The sequence below is a fragment of the Eptatretus burgeri genome, chromosome 3 (assembly GCF_056783735.1).
Source record: "Eptatretus burgeri isolate ZD-2024b chromosome 3, Ebu_testis_v1, whole genome shotgun sequence".
In the NCBI taxonomy this organism is placed as follows: Eukaryota; Metazoa; Chordata; class Myxini; order Myxiniformes; family Myxinidae; genus Eptatretus; species Eptatretus burgeri.
Window position 1 is genome coordinate 29,134,910 of NC_140963.1, and position 17,906 is coordinate 29,152,815.

At 40.2% G+C, this 17,906-nt stretch overlaps 1 protein-coding gene across 3 annotated transcripts in view; it reads right to left on the reverse strand.

Moving 5' to 3' along the window:
• Positions 1-17,906, reverse strand: part of LOC147029609 (cytoplasmic dynein 1 intermediate chain 1-like) — a 98,382-nt gene that overhangs the window by 4,163 nt on the left and 76,313 nt on the right. For all 3 annotated transcript variants that reach the window (XM_085872754.1, XM_085872756.1, XM_085872753.1), the window contains exons 15-16: positions 17,541-17,681; positions 12,200-12,325 (exon numbers count right to left, since the gene is read on the reverse strand). In XM_085872754.1, the coding sequence (XP_085728880.1) occupies positions 12,200-12,325; positions 17,541-17,681 (267 nt within the window). The remainder of the gene's footprint in view (positions 1-12,199; positions 12,326-17,540; positions 17,682-17,906) is intronic.

Genomic DNA, 17,906 nt, shown 5'->3' on the forward strand with positions numbered 1-17,906 from the left:
CAACATCAGATGCTGTGAAATATCACAGTCTGAGAGTATATGTCCAGGTACAAGAGTGCAATGGGAATGACTCATGTTTAGAGTCAACAGATTTGGGGTGGGAACTCGTGAGTGGCACACAAACCTCTAAAAACTAGCAAAGCACCAGCTCCTGATAACCTTATGAAAGTTATCTGATGCACATGCAAGATGGGATGTAAAACTGTAAGCTGAAGTGGTAAGAAAATAGGTTTTGAATGTAATGAAACGGAAGACCAAGAAGGAACCCGAAGAAGGAAAGAGCAAAGATGGAGTCATCAGGAGGAACCTGGATAGGATTCAGGTTTCAGCCGCTACTCCACTATCCTCAAACCCAACAAGGCGCAGCCCAAGTGAGCCTTACAGAATTTTTTTTGCAAAGAATTCACTTCTCCTTAGAGAGATCAATAAAGAATGAGACATGTAATAGAGCTTGCAGTATATGTAAAGGAGTCAGTTGTGAGAAGACATGTAGAATGACTGAAATAATGTGACTACATTTTGAGAGCAGATTTGATTGTGCCAACTATTAAACATGAGTATCCTTGGACACGTTCACACTGTACATTTCTGGTTTTATTGAACAATATCACAGTCACGATGGATAGCTATATGAATAATTATACCAAAAATGCATGTTTTCATAAGTTTTGTCCTGATTTGATGCAAAATTTATGATTTAGATTTTATCTTTTTTTTTTTTTTTGCTCCAAACTATTAATGTTAAATGCAAGTTCATCATTTTATTCTTTGCAGTATTTCTTCGATATATCCATAACTGTGAGCAATATATATTTTTATTTTTTTGAGCTTTGTATAATTCACATCATTACCAAAATTGAGGTCATTTTATTAATGATGTTTTTATTTTGGTCACAATATTTTTATGTCAACAAGCAAATCAATAGTGGGGCAACTTAGCTAAATATAGCATAACAATTGTGCATTTTGTGAGGAAAGCACCAAATTTGGCACACGAGTAGCCTATCATATTATGAACAGACTTGAATATTGGGCCATCTCAAAATCAGCCGCTGATGGCTGTGGCAGCCATTTTCCACTGCCATCAAAAATTTTGAGATGGCCCAATATCCAAATCTGTTCATAATATGATAGGCTACTCGTGTGCCAAATTTGGTGCTTTCCTCACAAAATGCACAATTGTTATGCTAAGTTGCCCCACTAAAGACATGCAGTGGGGTGAAAAATTATGAGACCAGTTGGAAATGTATTTATTGAGATGTGATAACAAAATTAATCATTGTAAAATGAAACCAAAAGGACTTTCAAGGGATTTCCATGAACTCTTAAGGATATAACAACATTTATTACAATGAAGAAGAACAGTTTAATAGACACCGATCAACAAAGTCAATTCTGATTGGATGTTCTCTGATGATGCGTCATCACCTCCCAACGGTCTAGGGGGAAGGAGCCTGTTGAGTGTTCAGCTCTCCAATTGGAGGTTGTAGAGTCTGAGGCAGAGCCCAAAAGGCTGTTGCAGAATCCTCTTCATCAACATCCGTGATCATGAGAAGAGTTTATGTTCTAGGCTCCTCCCACCAAGGCCATTGGGAGGTGATGATGCATCAGTAAAAAACGTCCAATCAGAATTGACTTTGTTGATAGGTGTCTATTAAACTGTTCTTCTTCATTACTCACTCACTTATTATAATGAGAAAAATCAAATCTGTCTTTACATATAATCAGTGTGACCCCCTTTTTCCTTAAGAAATGCCCCAACTCTATTTGAGATTTATTTAATTAGTTTATGGATTATGTTTGAGTCAATCTTTTCCCGACAGTGTTGTAATGTCCTCCAGAGCATAGTCAGACTGCTCACATAAATTTTATCTTTCTCTCAAATCGATTCACCCTTCTTTTATTCTGTTTAGAAAAGTATCAGTCAATAATAACTCTTATAAATTAAAGAATAAGTCTAGCGTTGGTTTCGTGGTGAGGGTGGCGGCTTGGGATCCTTCGGTCCTGAGTTCAAGCCCCGTTGTCCAATGAATTAACACCAGAGGGTTGACTTAGCCTGTCATCCTTCTGAGGTCGGAAAAATGAGTGCCAGCTTGCTGGTATCCTATGTCGGAGTGGTGACCCGTCCAGGATTGTGCCCAATAACCAAGGAGACTGCTTAGGCAGCACCAACACTCTGCACAGAGTATGGTCCCAATGGATGGATGGATGGAAATTAAAGAACACAGATACATAATCTTCAATATTATGACAAACTTGTGTTTGAAATTGTGTTTTGAGAAAACTTGAAATTGATTTAAGTGGACTCATACTTTTGCATCCCACTGCACGTTTCCTCAAAAGTTTGTTTAAGTGTTCATGCATATTGCTATTATTTTGACTTAAAAAAGTAAAACAAATGAATTGTGAGAAAATTAATTGCAATGTCTACTAAAATAATTAAAACCAAGCTCATTTCGTATATATATATATATATATATATATATATATATATATATATATATATATATATATATATATATATATATATATATATATATATATATATATATATATATTTTTTTTTTTGTATACCTTGGTCGAGGCTCGTATGAGAGCTAACACACAACTCACAGCAAGGAGGCATGAGACAAGAGGGGCGGGAGTGGAAGGGACAAAACATTGGGGAACAGACAGAGGTGAACTGTGGAAGGGAGAGGGATGGGGATGGGACGGGGAACATGGCGAGGAGAAGATGGACATTACAGGGACTTTCAGGAAGGAAAGCAGGAGAATTGAAGGAAGTGGGCTTGGGTGGATTATCGGGGTAGAAAAGATCGAGGATTTGGATGGGGGAAGCTAAGAGGTGGTGGTGAACAGCTGATTTGAAAGCATGGAGGGAAGAATGGGAAAGAATAGAGTGAGGAAGTTTATTCCAAAGGCGGGAAAAAGAGGAATGAAAGAGTGAAGATGAGCAGTGATTCGTGATTTTGGTAGTTTTACCAGAAGGGGGTTGTTGGCGGACCTTGAGCGCCCTGTGGAAATGTGGTTGGGACAAATCGCAGAGAGAGCAGGGGGGGCAAGGCTGGAGAGGAGTCGGTAGAAGACAGAAAGACCACCAACCAACCTGCGGTGATTGAGTGAGAGGCCCAAAGACTCAGCTTCATTGCGGGAGATGCCAATGATCTTAAAAGCCCTGGTTTCGACAGCGTGAAGTCGAGAAAGGTGGGAGGCAGGAGCACCAGCCCAGAGGGGAGAGCAGTACTCCATCAGGCTATGGACAAAAGCTTTGTAAGTGGTCAGGAGCTCAAGAGGGCCGAGGAAGGACTTTGCACGACGGAGGATTCCCAGTCGGCGACTGGCTTTTGAGGCAAGGTTGGAAATGTGACTTTCCCAGGAAAGGTCATGGCAGATAGTGAGACCCAGAAGCTTGAAAGAAAAGACTTCTTCCAGAGGATTGTTGAGAAAGTGGATGGGGAGGTTTTGTAAACGGTCCTTTCGAAGAGACATAGTGAGAGTGTGAGATTTGTCTGGATTGAAAGACATGTTCCACTTGTTGGACCAGTTTGTGATTTTATCCAGATCTGCAGTGAGCGAAGAAGCTGCTGCTTGCCGGTCTGAGGGATGACAGATGGTACGGCAGAGGGTGGAGTCATCGGCAAGGAGAAATAGAGGATTTTCCAGAGAGTCCGAGAGATCATTGATGAAAACCAGAAAAAGAACAGGGCCCAGAACGCTACCTTGAGGAACTCCAGCCTGCACAGGAAGAGGGGATGAAAGAACTCCATTTAGGGCCACACGTTGACTGCGACAGGAGAGGAAGTCTGCGAGCCATGAGTGGAGATGGCCTTGAATACCATGGGAAGAGAGTTTGGTGAGTAGGGCAGGGTGCCAGACTGTGTCAAAAGCACGTGATATGTCCAGGGATACGGCTCGGATTTCCTGTCTGGCATTGAGGACCTCCATCCATTGATGGGAGAGCAGTAGCAGCATATCCAGGGTAGAGTGACCTGGTCTGAAACCAAATTGATGATTGGAAATCAAGCCATTGGAGAAGAGGAAGGATTTCATGTCTGAAGCGATGATGGATTCCATAACCTTGCTGATGATTGGGAGAAGGCTGATTGGTCTATAGTTACAGGGATCTGTTTTTGCACCTTTTTTATGCAGGGCAGTGATGTTAGCAGATTTCCAAGCAGATGGCAGATGACCTTGGGAAAATGAGAGGGTGAATAGAACAGAGAGAGGGTGAGCAAGAGCAGAAGAGCAGGCTTTGAGAAAACGTGGGCTGATGCCGTCTGGACCGGTTGCAGAATCTGACTCGAGGTTTGAAAGCAAGCTCTCCACCTTGTCAGGAGAAAAGGATACAGAGTCCAGGGACAGTTGGGTGCGACTGGGTAAGGTGGGTAGAGATAGTGATGGGTTTAGGACACAAGATTTAGCTGCAAACACCGAGTTTAGACATTCAGCTTTATCACGTGTGGAATCAGCAGTGCGGCCATTTGAGGTAAGGGAGGGGATGGAGGGGGAACATACACCAGAAACAGATTTGATTAAACGCCACCAGGATTTTGAGGAGGGAGAGAGGTTTGAGAGTTCAGACTTGAGATGAGAAAGATGTTGTTTTCTGGCTCTCCTGAGGGTAGATACACACTTGTTCCGAGCTTTGTGGAAAGAACTGAGATTGCCCTCAGTTGGGTTTGCTTTCCATGAGGCAAAGGCAAGTTGTTTCAGGACAACTGCCTCACCACAAGCTTCAGTAAACCAAGGGCGGGAGGAAGGGTAAGACAACTGAACACGGGAGGGGATAAATCTGTGCATGAGGGAGAGCAAGTTTCTTTGAAAGAATTCCCAGGATGAGTTGATGTTTGAGAAAGTAGTGATAGGAGACCAGTCTGTAAGTTTGATGGCTGCTCGGAGACCCTGCCAGTCAGCTTGAGTGAAATGCCAGACTCGACGGCGGTGAGGTGGTTCTCTGATAACAGCCAGAGAGATGTCCACTTTAATAAGGACGTGGTCAGAAGAACCGATTGGAGCGAAGGAAGAGCAGCAGATATTGTCAGGGAAATTTGTCAAAATCAGATCCAGAAGAGATGGAGTACCATTGGTTGAGATCCGGGTCGGGAAGTTGACCGATTGAGTCAGTCCCAATGAGTCACAGAAAGCTTTTGCTGATGTCCCATGGCAGGTGAGAGAGGTACCCACACCGAGCCAACTGGCGTGATGACAATTGAAGTCGCCACATAAGAGGAAGAGAGAGTTTGGATGAGAAGATAGAAGATGGTCCATGTTTTCGGAGAGTGAGGTGTAGATGGAGTCATCACTGTTCGGTGGACGGTACAGTACACATATAAACATGAGGTGGGAGTGGAGGGGAAGCTGAAGCCAGAGGTATTCCTGGGGGTGTGGGGGAGTGAGGGCAGTGCAGGGAGAGTGAGGAATAGAGTCTTTGATGAAGAGAGCAACACCTCCACCAGGACGAGGCTCAGGTCTGTCATACCGTAAGAGGGAGTAACCAGGGAGAGATACTTGGGAGTCAGACACGTCTTGGGAGAGGAAAGATTTTTGATGTGTTATAGTGGAGGTATTTACGAATATAAAGAAACAAAAATAATTTTGGGTCAAATTTATTTTGGAACTTACCATATGTCAATTGGACGAATTAACCAGAAATTGCTTTCTAGCTCTCCAGAGTGGACACGTACACACGTTTGCAGCCATTATTAAATGATCTGAGGATCCCTACAGTCAGATTTGCCTTCCAGGAAGGGAACGCAAGTTGTTTGATGGCAACGACTTCCCCACGTTTCAGTGTGCCAGGGACGAGAGGAGTCGGTATGATAAATGGAGATGAGATGGGATAATTCTGTGCATAAAGGAGAGAGAGAGAGAGAGAGAGAGAGAGAGAGAGAGAGAGAGAGAGAGAGAGAGAGAGAGAGAGAGAGAGAGAGAGAGAGAGAGAGAGAGAGAGAGAGAGAGAGAGAGAGAGAGAGAGAGAGAGATATATATATATATATATATATATATATATATATATATATATATATATATATATATATATATATATATATATATATATATATAGATATAAATAAAGCTTTTGTGGAAGAATTCCCAGGCAGCATTCATAGAAAGGCAGCAGAGATACAAGGCCAATCATGAGGTGAGAGGGCAGCCTCCAGTCCCTTCCAGTCAGCCTCCAGCACTGCGGCGGCTCTCTGACAGCAGCCAAAGAGATGTTGACTACGAGAAGAACATGATCAGATGAATCAATTGGAGCAGGAGATGAACATGAGACATCAGCAGGAAAGTTGGTCATCACGAGAAGTATTATTAATATTATTATTATTATTATTATTCACTCTTCTTTATGCAGAACTATTCTTTATCCACTAGTAGAGTGGATTCTGCCAAAGCAGTTTCTTGGCTTGGGTTACAATCATGGATGGGTCGTAACTCCGATACAGGATATTCAACTGAGGGTGGCAAGATTTTATAATATGGCCCAGAGTGCCAGAGATAGCTGGCCTACTCTTTGTAAAGGACACCATGGGATTAAGGATCTTCCATTAAATTATTGTGTGGCACATGGAACAGCAGTGACAATGCCAGTCTGCGGTCTGTCTTCAAGGATGGAGATTGTAATTGCTTTGATTCGGAAGGAGAAAAAACTTCCTGCTTTGATTTGAAGCGTGTAGATGGTATGTACCAATTACTCCAGAAGCCAAGTTCTGCTGATCATATTAATAATAGGATGGCTTCCCTGACAAAGAACCTCGACGCAGGAGGAGGCCATTAGGCCTATCAAAGTCGCACTATTATTATCAAGTTATGGTTGTTTGTCCATGCTCCATCCTTTTTAAATACTGAGCATCAAGCAAGGAAGCAGCACATGGCATTTTTAAAGACTTTGATACAACTTGGTCGAGGTTGAAACCACCGCCCTCCCAAACTCAGAGCAGATGCTCCAACTATTACACCACCAAGTCTGGTGATTTGTGTCCACCCATTGTTCCTTTTCTTTGAATCATTGCAAAACATGTCCATTACTGTTCCTGCAAGCCTTGTACATCTTCACAGTACATATGCTTTTCTATAACTTGTTTGGGGGATAAAGAAGGAAACACATGGTCTGCCTGTAAGTTCCATCCATTTTCTTATGCTCTTGTTCATTCTTTTCCATCCCCATGTTCCCTCTTTGCCCACCTTATTCATTTAAATGCCTTCACTTACCACCACACGATCACGATACACAAACCCTTTCAATCTGTGCACTTTTCTTTTCCAATCACTCCTCTGACTTCAACACCTTATCTTGGCTTCCTCTCCATCTGGCTTAATTCCTTCCCTCTTTTTCTCAATCACCCACTCCCATTCTTCCCACTCTTAGCCTGCTGAAAAATAAAATCCCACTTCCCTTCTTTCTTTCTTCATTCATTGTCTTAGTTATATGCATTCTGTTCATGTTGCCTCCCCACATTAGTTATTGTCAGCATTTTGCCATTCATTCTCTGCATTTTTCCCTCTTTCTCAGACTCTTTTTTTTTATCCAACACCCAGTGCCATATGTATATATAGAGAGCCTGGTCATATTTCGATCTCATCGCTTTGCGACGTCTTTGGCCAAGCCATGCCACGTGATTGTCAGATGCCTTTTTGTTACCCATTCAATTTGTCAGTGTATTACCGTCTAGTTATCATGCATTAATAAGTGTGATGTATCGCTTTTGACAACTTGGCAAGAAACTTCAGATAGGCTCTCTGCTCATGACTCATAGCGTGATGACTCAGACTAGACAACGTGTAAAGCACGTCCTGTACAAAATCACACAATGAGCGCAGTCAATCATCACCAATCATATATATATATATATATATATATATATATATATATATATATATATATATATATATATATATATATATATATATATATATATATATATATATATATATATATATATATATATATATATATATATATATATATATATATATATATATCTGGTGTGTTGGCGCAGTGGTTAGGGCAGCGGCTTGGGATCCAAAAGGTCCTGAGTTCAAGCCCCGTTGGGCCACTGAATTAATACACCAGGGGATTGACTCAGCCTGTCATCCTTCTGAGGTCGGCGAAATGAGTACCAGTGTACTGGGCCGGTGTATATCCCGGTTAAAATAGGTGTACCATATCCCTGTGTCGTAAAAGGCGACCAGGGTTGCGTCAGGAAGGGCATCCGGCGTAAAACATGTGCCAAATCACTATGCGGATCATACGGATGATCCGCTGTGGCGACCCCTAACGGGAGCAGCTGAAAGAAGAAGAAGAAGAAGAATATATATATATATATATATATATATATATTACACATATTTCTGGAATGTTGTGAAAGACTGACGCAACCTGTTCATTCAAGTTGTGTCAGTGGAGCCCACAGCAGGCTCAGTCCCGTTCGTTTTTAGACGGACCTCGTGTATATACATATATATCTTCCTCTTCTTCTTTTGGCTGCTCCCGTATATACATATATTGTTGGAATGTTGCGAAAGACTGATGCAACTTGTTCATTCAAGTTGTGTCAGTGGACCCACAGCAGGCTCAATCCCATTCATTTTTAGATGGACCTCATGTATATACATATAAATATATATACATATATATATGTAAAAATATATACATATATATATATATACATACATATAAAAATATATACATATATATATATATATATATATATATATATATATATATATATACAGTATACATACATACATACATACATACATACATACATACATACATACAAATTGTTACGGATTTCAGAATCCGGTCTGATGAAGAATGCATCCACAAATCCAGGTCGTCAGACAGTTATTTCCTGAAATGCAAGTTCAGATTAGCCCCATCCCCATGTCTAATGGGATCTTAAATGTGATGCGTTGAGAAGGGTAAAGGATAGATCCCCTCTCTTATGGGAAGCTTTTTTCTTTACGACAGACACGTTCACACACATTTCTTTCACGAGCTCTGAAGCCCGCGCTCGTTTTCCTCAGCAACATTATTTCGTGAGCTCCGATGCCCGCCTTTTTTGAGAGCACACGGGTCATCTTGGTAACCGTGCCCCAGTGGGGCGGGGTGACCTTGGGGTGGACGACACCCCATGGGGACGGACGGGGATATAAAAACGAGCAAGAGAAAGTGTGAGGTACGCTCTGTGAGGAGAGACGTTCAGAGATATATAAAAAAGTGAGGAAAAAGAGAAAGAGGGACGTTCTGAGAGGAGAGAGACGTTCTGAGATATAAAAAAGTGAGGAAAACGTGAAAGAGAGACGTTCTGAGAGGAGAGAGATGTTCTGAGAGGAGAGAGACGTTCTGAAGAGAAAGAGATACGGAAGAGAAAAAAGTGAGGAGAGGAAAAGCGAAAGGAAAGAGGAAAAAGCAAAGGGGGAGAGAAGAAACCAAGAAGCGGGTGTCTGACCAGCGCCGACGAGACAGTTCGCCCTTCTGAGTGCTTCGGCAAGCGAGCGTGTGGTGCGCGTGTGGGTGTGAGCAGCGCTGCCAACAAGTGAGGCACGGGTCGATCACCAACAACACCAGGGTCTAAACCTGCGACGGACGATCTCGGTGCCCTCCAGATGTCGACTGGCGTTCAAGGCTGCCCCGCGAGAGGGTGCACAGCAAAGCTGGGTGCTGGCAACGGACATGACCCGCACGCACACATTTTCAGGACGATTTCGCTTCATGGACGACTTTCTGGTGAGCGAGATGATTCTCCCCCCTCCCCTCCCCCTGAATGATCTGCTGGGTACCCTTGTCTGCGTTTAGCTGTAAGTCAACCCCCGATAAGAATCTGCTCTTTGTCTCTTTCCTGGCATTTTGACTGATTTTGCTTTGAAATTCATTCTTTATTTATATTACCTCAGCAAATAAAAGGTTATTTTTATTTATTTATTTTATTGTCAATAAATTATTTGTCAATTTCCAACCTGCCCATCTTTGTCCTTTCCTCCCATTGGTCTAGCACTGTTCGAACCGAGATAGACTGGGAGGTAATTACCACAGATTTGACCAAAAAATCGTCAGCACGCACCAGCGGTTAAAACGCTCGGCCGCCCTAATTAAAATCTCATCAGATAATATTGGTGCTTTTATGAGGGCGCGCACCCCGCTCAGGTAACCACGTGACCTCTAGTTAAACGGAATAATTAGACGGCGGACACTGGAAGTCGTGGTTGACTGGGTGGCGTTCATGGTTTTAAAATAACCCACCGTACCATAATGTTAATTGTGAGCGGTGGCCCCAGGTCCAGCTCTACCGAGGACAACCGGGGATTAATCCCCCTGAGTGACAAGCTGGTGTCTTGGTACCCGTGACCGCAACAACTGGTGTCAGGAGTGGGATATTTTTCAAACCCCTTGATCAATGAATTGGTGTCAGGTCGTGGACCTGTGGTGCACTTCACGCACCTCGAAATTCAGAGCGGTTAGACCAAATTTTAGTTAAATTTATTGGGACGGACAATGGCAGACCAACACAGGCAGGTCCCGGTGGGTCATGTAGATGATGTAAATATGGATACGGAATTGAGCCAGGACCCGCATGAAGGAACAATGGAGGGTGAAGAGGAAGCAATGGGATAGATGGAAAATAACCCCCACCCTCGGTTTCTGAAAAATGCAGTGCCAATTGCGCAAAACACCAGGTTATCGCCACCAGTGCAGCCCGAGAATGGCATGATGTTGTTGATGAGGCAATTTATGGCACAAATGAAAATGTTGAGTGAAGAAAGCAACAGAAAAATGGAGAGGAGAATATAAAAAACCAGGTCACACACAAATATGATGATCCAAGAAAACAGAATGGACACGAGGTGCAGAAAAATGGACGAAGCGGAATTGCAATTGGAAGCCTGTGGGATTCCAAACCCATATCTCCCCAAATGGCTCCCACTCTCTGCTTGACCTGATCATGTCCAACATCCATAAAGCTGTCAACATTCGTGAAATAAAATGATTAAGACTGCGGGCCCAGGAGGCGAAGCCCCCAGAGACTCCATTGTTTGGGTTTGCCTGTATCTAAATGATATCTTAGGGGTATCCAGGGAATAATAGCACAAGCTTTTTTAAAGCATGCTCCAAGTATCGATTTAGCCATACTTGTTCAGTATTCTTCATAAATGCATGAAAAAAAACCCCACAAAACCGTCACCTTAACCGCAGCAAATGTAAATGTTCCACATTGGGTTGAGCAAAATGCTTCTCCAGCATCATCATCAATCATGTGGATGTGGTTGAGGTCATCCCATGCCTTGTTACATCCCATTTGCTTTGATGGGCAAAGTAACACATCTTATGGCCCAGTAACATCTCATTATCTTTGATGGGCAAAACTACACATTATGAAAGGATTACATTAAAAAAAAATAATGTATGCTATACTTGGAACCTGCCTGATAAGAAATGCTTTCTTCCATTCCATTTTGACAAGGACCATCATATACTATATTTTTCGACTCTGTATTAGACAAAGATAAATAATCATTTATCTCAGGATTCAATGACATTATTAAGTAAAAGTCTGTTGTTATTGCATATGTTTTGCAGTTTTTTGCGAAAAAAACATAATATCCTTCCGAATTGCTTCGGCTTGAAGCCGAATGCATAGGGGGAACAGGAAGAGAAATCCAATCAATCATTTCCCTTGGCTCCTTTGAACATGTCCTCTTCAAAGTGTCGATGTTTTCCACTTGGCCAAAGAAGCTTTCTTCTTTAATGAAAAGCAGTACAATTATGTAACACAATTATCAGCATAAATAAGCTTGGGAACAAATATATTGACATACGATGATCACAGATGCTCTTGCTCTTATCCTTGGGTAACCTTCGATTTGTAATGGCCATTTTACTGAATTATATTGTCATATTAATAGCTTGCTGACTATTAAAATTTATGGGACAAGACTACAGGCAATACGGTGGCATCCAGCAAACCAATAAGTGTGTAAAGCTGCTCTTGTTTGTGTCATTAAATGCCACTACAAAATGCCTTATTTAATAAAGATCCAATGTCAATCTTTAGCATTGTGGAGGAAGGATGATATTTGTGGTTCCATTTACTCGTGGTGTGTTTTTCCTTTGGATAAAGACAGTCCAGACTAAAAAGATGTGCTTGCACAACATATGCTGGAAGGACTCAAAAAAATACTCAACAATAATACGCACCTCTCCAACATCATACACCCAGACTTGCCCGTCAGAGTCTCCAATAGCTACTTCACGGCCCGAATGAGTCCAACAAACACGGTTCAGAGCTGGGGAGCCTTCAATGTTCACACTTGCTGCAGGTACCTACACACAAGACATTCAGCAGTTTATCATACCACACTCTACAATTGTCATACTTCAGCAGTTTAACATACTGTGGTGTTGGTTTGATGATCGCAGAGTCAGTGCTGTTTCAAAGATTCGACCACCACAACGTGGGATCTCATGTCTCTTCTGCAGACAGAGTGTATGGAAAATAGATAAAGGAGGAATACACAAAGGTTTCAGAAAGAACAGAAACTCAATGTTCATGGTGTACTGGCTTTATCCTGACACTCCAAAGAAATTATATGCTTTGGCACATGAGCTGTGAATGGATAGAAAATGGCTTCTGCATACTGGAGTTGAAATTGAACAAGTTCATGGATCATGAATAAAATGTTGTCTGTGGTTAAGTCTGCTCTTTAAATCACTCTTTGAATTAAAATCAGTGGAGTGTGCTTGAAAAACAAAATTAAGGTTCTCTTTGAGCAAATCCGACAAAATATTTTGATTATATACTTTAATTAATCCGTGAGAGTAGATCATGTTTCCAAATTGAGGCATGCTTGAATAGGCCGAACAAAATGCTGGATCTTGTGTTGATAAATTAGTATGGTCACGCAGGCATGATGGGCTGAATGGCCTCCACCTGTGTCTGTTTTCCTTATATTTCCTTGTATAAAATGTTGGCTGAAGACTCCAGCAACCACAGAGGGCTGACTAAGATGGCATGCTGACATTTTGTTTTTTTGTGATGAGCACCCCTAAATTATCTTCAAAAGTAGTGTTTTAATTAACTCAAACACCCAATTTTCACTCTTGCACTTCCTTGGAGTTTTCTTGGTATGCATGCAGTTTCAGGCTGCTCGGTTTTTATAGTTTTGGAGTTACAGAGGACACACACACACACACACACACACACACACACACACACACACACACACACACACACACACACACACACACATCATTTTATTAGTATAGATTCACCAGGATCTTAACTTGGTCTAGATCTCAACAGTCTCTGTTTTTTACTCAAAATTATACAATTGCACTTTTTTGCATTGATAGTCTATTTGCTTGAAACCATTTACACATTTTAAAAATATTTACATTTGTAAAAGATTTTCATTGACAATAGTACTTAATGAGTCTAGGTTATTATCTCCATACAAAACATTTGTATCATCAGCATTTTAAACAAAAGAAAATGAACTTACGGATGTGTGAATGTCGTCAATATAAAATGTAAACAATAATGGACCGAGAACAGAACTTTGAGGAACTCCACAGGTAATCTTCTTAAATTCAAAGAAGATTGATACTTTGTGCACTGGATGTAGCTATCTAAATAACTTGTAAACCAATCAAAAGTTACCCCACCCCCGTGATCCCATAATAATACAACTTAGACAGTATAATATTATAATTAATGCTATCAAAAGCCTAAGATAAATCAATGAAAAACTCAAATAGTATAACAACTGTTTTCAAAAGCATCTACAATTTTGTTGGCGAGGTCAATGAAGAATTACATGAAGAATGGCCTTTTTTGGAATCCATATTGATTTTTTACGTTTATTTTTATCCAGAAATTTAAACAATCTTGGATACATAATTCATTCTAACACTTTTGAAAATACAGAAAGTACTGAAATTGGCCTATAATTTGTAAGTTCCCTTTTTCCCCCAGTGTTGAACACTAGTGTAACTTTCTATTTTTAATTTATCTGGAAATATCCCTTTGTTCAAAGAGAAATGACAAATATGACACATCCAAGCCTGGGGCAGGCTAAATCGGGCTAAATCCATCCAAGGCCGGGGCTTTGTTGCTTTTAAAAGAACAACATCACATATTTCCACCTCTGGTTGTGGGGTATAAATACAATGAATTTGGGTTAGGAGTAGAGTCCAGTGATATATCGATATACTGGTTATATCGAAATAATTTTCCATATTGATAGACCAGTATTGGAATTCTGAATATACGGGTATACCGAAAAAGTTCGGTATGAGAAAAAAAACAAAAAACGGTACATCACCAACAAATCAAAGAAAGGTGTTTGCAATATTTACATACTGTTCATGGTTTAAAAACCTTTGATGCACTCGGCGTCTCGACTAAACATGGAACAGGAACAGTGAAACGTATGACATCAAGAGGTACCAGAAAGTAAGTACAGTGGGATTTAACTTTTAACCCTCAGCATCCGAGCTCATCAATTCCATACAAGTAATTGCATTTTTCTTTGCCCTCGTAGCTGGTTTTAAAGCAATTGCCAATTGGTTATTCATATAAATTGTGTGTGCTTTCGAAACCCTGTACAGTCAGTGATCCGCGATAGTCATACTGCTATGAAAGCGATACCAGTATGAAAGTGACACGAGTATGAACTATGAACTAGTTCCCATTCCCAGAATAAGATACATCTTCAACCTGCATGTAGAATAGACTTAGAGTTCCCACCCATTGTTTAGAGGGATGGGGAAAGGAAATGGCATTGAGGTTCATGTGTTTCATTCCCTGAGTAATGTCCCCAGTCCCCCTAGTCTCGAATCTCCAACTTTTGTCTTTTCGGCAAACAATCCATCTCTCAATCCCCCTTTAACCCCTCTGTCCCACATCTATAAATCCATCTTTCAACCCTTCTTTAGCTCCAGCTACCCACCCATTGCCAGTCCCTAACCCTTTAACTTCCAAAAAGTAACTCACGAACTCCTCAGTCCTAACGATTCTGGCATTTTTGCCATTCCAATCCCATAATTCCCATGGAAAACTTCCCTTATCTGAATCCACATGTTCGTTTCTCCATATCAAACCCCATTTCATACCGTCTCCTTCAAACCCCCCTGTTCATCCACATCTGAAACCATCCACCCCCATCCCCATGTCAAAATAGTAATTACCCGATTAACTCAGTTCACGCAGGAGGATGACCCGAATCAATTACCCCATTAACTCATTACCTACACACTATAATATACAATGGGCCCCTCAGCATGGGCAAATCACGGGGGAATTAAGTAAATTTCTTTCTTTTATTAAATTATTTCCTGCAAAACTCCCCAAGAAACCTGATCAGTGGTGCTACTACTGTCGGCATCGTGTGAGATAAACAACAGCTGCTGCCTCCTTGTAGGGTGGAATTTTAAATAAACCAATGATACTGGTATACCAGAAAGAAAAATCGGTATTTAAACAACAAAATCAGTAGGTACACCAAGCTGTGTCATACCAACAATGAACAAATCGAAGATAGGTGTTTGTAATCTTTAAATACCGTAGATGGACTACATGATTTAAAATTCTTTGATGGACTCAGCTACACTTGGAACAGTGGAATGTATAACGTCAAGACGTACCAGGAAGTAAGTATGGTGGGTTTTCACTTTTAACCCTCAGCATCTGAGTTCATCAGTTCCGCACAAGCAATCATGTTTTTCTTTGCCCTTGTGGCTGGTTTTAAAGCAGGTTATTTATATGATTCGGATGTGCTTTAAAAATTATGTGCAGAGTCATTGATCTGGATGGCTGTACCAGTATGAAAGCAATACCGGTATGAAAGCGATACTGGTGTGAAAGCGAGAACGGTACAGCATTTCGTCATAGCCGTACAAGTATGGCAATAGCAATGGATCCCAACCTGTGATGATTAACAATGCTGATCTTGCTTTCAAACAAAATAATTTTTGATACAAATTGAAGTTGGAAGTAAAATTTCCATTCTCATTGTGGGGGTGGAGGGGGGGGTGAGAAAAGCCCCATGTGGGAATACTTTGAAAAATTACCGTGTGTCATTGATGTGTACATCATGTATGAATACGTAATGGGGTTTGGACCATTGCGTTTTTTTGGAACCTGTGAAAAAAACACTTCATTATTATTATTATTTTAATATCGATATAGCAGTATATACTGGTATGACCCTCCGGTATATTGATATTGAAAAAAATCGAAACTAACGGAGCCTAGTTAGGAGCATGAAGGTAATAATCAAAATCAGCCTGGCTTGGTGGAATCCTGTTATTTAACAATTGACCTATTCCTATGAAGAAATCATTAAATTAATCAGCTATTTGTTGTGTATTATTATGTATTGTATGTGTATTATTATGTGAAAACAATACACTCATTACAATTCATTTTAATTCTAGAGTAATCTTTTCTTTTCTTATTTATCAGTGTTTATTTTAGACCGGGTTAACTTTACATTTGATATAGATTGAAAAATGTATTTTCATAAGATTTCAGTTTTACTTTAATCATTAATGCATTGAGTATATTTCTAAAGTTTTTATATTTCGATTTGTTAAATCTCATTGGTTGATGCAGCAATACTTTATAAAGTCTATTTTTATATGTTATTGATTGTAATAACCCATCTGTCATCCAGGATTTTAACTTCCTCTTTCTATTTAGAACTTTACAATGGCAGAATTTTTTTTGTCCTGCAAGACATGCAATTTAGATTTTTTTAAAACCATATGCTTCATTGGGTCTTCTAATAAGAGAATATCACCATAATTACGATTTCTTAAATCATTTTGTGAAAGAGTAATACATTCTGAATCAATTCTTCAATAAAAAATTATCTTTTTCTCCACTCGGTGTTGTTTTATTATGCAAAGATGTTATTCGAAATACAGGTAGATACAGTAGATGGTCAGTAATATCACGATACAATAAGCCACGATTGGTAGATAAATCACATTGGTTTGTTATGATATTATCAATCAAGGTGACTGTAATGTGTGAAGGCTTTGTCATCAAGGGGCCTAAAAAAATACTCAATAAAGTATTCATAAAATACTGAGTTCAATTGTTTCGATCATATTTAAGAAAATTGATATTAAAAGTCACCCAGAATGAAAACATTTTTATTTTCTTTAGATTTGCCTACCAATCGTGAATCCAACATCACAGCAATGACATTTCTGACTGTCAATGACTACGTCACAGCAATGACACTTCTTTAATGAGTGTTTTAAACCTGCATTTACAAAACAAGCCTTTTGGTGCATCACTGCTATATTGGTTTAAATGATGGAACTGTAAATGCCAAGAAAAGCTTTGATGGAGTAATATTAGCAAAAATGACATTTTGACAAGTGAATTTTGAGTCAAATGGACTTTTAAGGTTTTACATCCCCTTCTGTGGGAAGTGAAATATAAAATGATACTTATCTCCACTGGATATCGTTTTTGGCATTATATTATGTTTGCATATTTCAAACACGTCCATGCTGCTAATCTTACCTCAGTGTCCGAATTGAGGTTCCACAAGTCCAGCCGTCCCATTCCATCCACCGTGGCAAAAAGGGCTGGATGAGCTGGAGACCACATGACGTCATACACATAATCCGAGTTGTCCTCAAACGAATACAAAGGCCTGTTATTCTGTAAAATAAATAAATGAAGAATAAATTATGAGTACTGAACCTTGTTGTTTGTATATCAACTTTCCAAAAAAAGAATCACTAACATTTCATAATGTAGCCACATTGCCGATGGGAAAGTATTTCCTTTAACATCTAATGAATAAATGTTTAGCTGACTTCTAATTTAAAAAAATAACTTATGCTCAACCCTTTTGTGATGAGAGAGGTGTATTAAAGAAAATTA